Raw genomic sequence first — 417 nt, 5'->3', positions numbered from 1 at the left:
CATGAGACTGATGATCCATTGCGTACACATTCATACCCAGGCGGTAAAACCCCTCCACCCAGCTCCCTGAACAAAAGGAAGAAACAGAGAAAACACAAACACAAATCTAGATACATCAGATCCTAAATGAAAGAAATGCTGCTGCTGCTGCTGCTGCTAGTACTCCTGCTGCAGCAGATCCTCATGCAAATGCAAATGCTGCTGCTGCAGGTAAAGCTGCTGCTGCAGTTGCTGCAGATTGTGCAGCAAGCTCGGACACAGCAGATGCTGCTGCAGCAGTGTATGCATGCGAAGTGAACAGTGTTTTGGCGTGGAGTGTATGTACAGCACATTTATTGTATTTATGAGGGAAGGGCTGCTGACGACATACCTGAGAACTTGGGTACCCAGTTCGGCTGCTCCTGCAGCTGCTGCGGC

The 417-nt window shown here is 49.6% G+C and overlaps 1 protein-coding gene across 1 annotated transcript in view; it reads right to left on the bottom strand.

Annotated features, from left to right (window-relative positions):
* The window catches only part of EMH_0030650 (acylglycerol lipase, putative), a gene marked incomplete at both ends in the record, with an annotated part of 8,953 nt that overhangs the window by 7,153 nt on the left and 1,383 nt on the right, over positions 1-417 (bottom strand). The window contains one exon of the mRNA XM_013494436.1: positions 37-66. Within this exon, the coding sequence (XP_013349890.1) occupies positions 37-66 (30 nt within the window). The remainder of the gene's footprint in view (positions 1-36; positions 67-417) is intronic.

The sequence above is a fragment of the Eimeria mitis genome, genomic scaffold (assembly GCF_000499745.2).
Source record: "Eimeria mitis Houghton genomic scaffold, Emh_scaff1158, whole genome shotgun sequence".
Taxonomy (NCBI): Eukaryota; Apicomplexa; class Conoidasida; order Eucoccidiorida; family Eimeriidae; genus Eimeria; species Eimeria mitis.
Note: the sequence above shows the minus strand (reverse complement) of the source record. Positions and strands in the feature narration are given on the sequence as shown.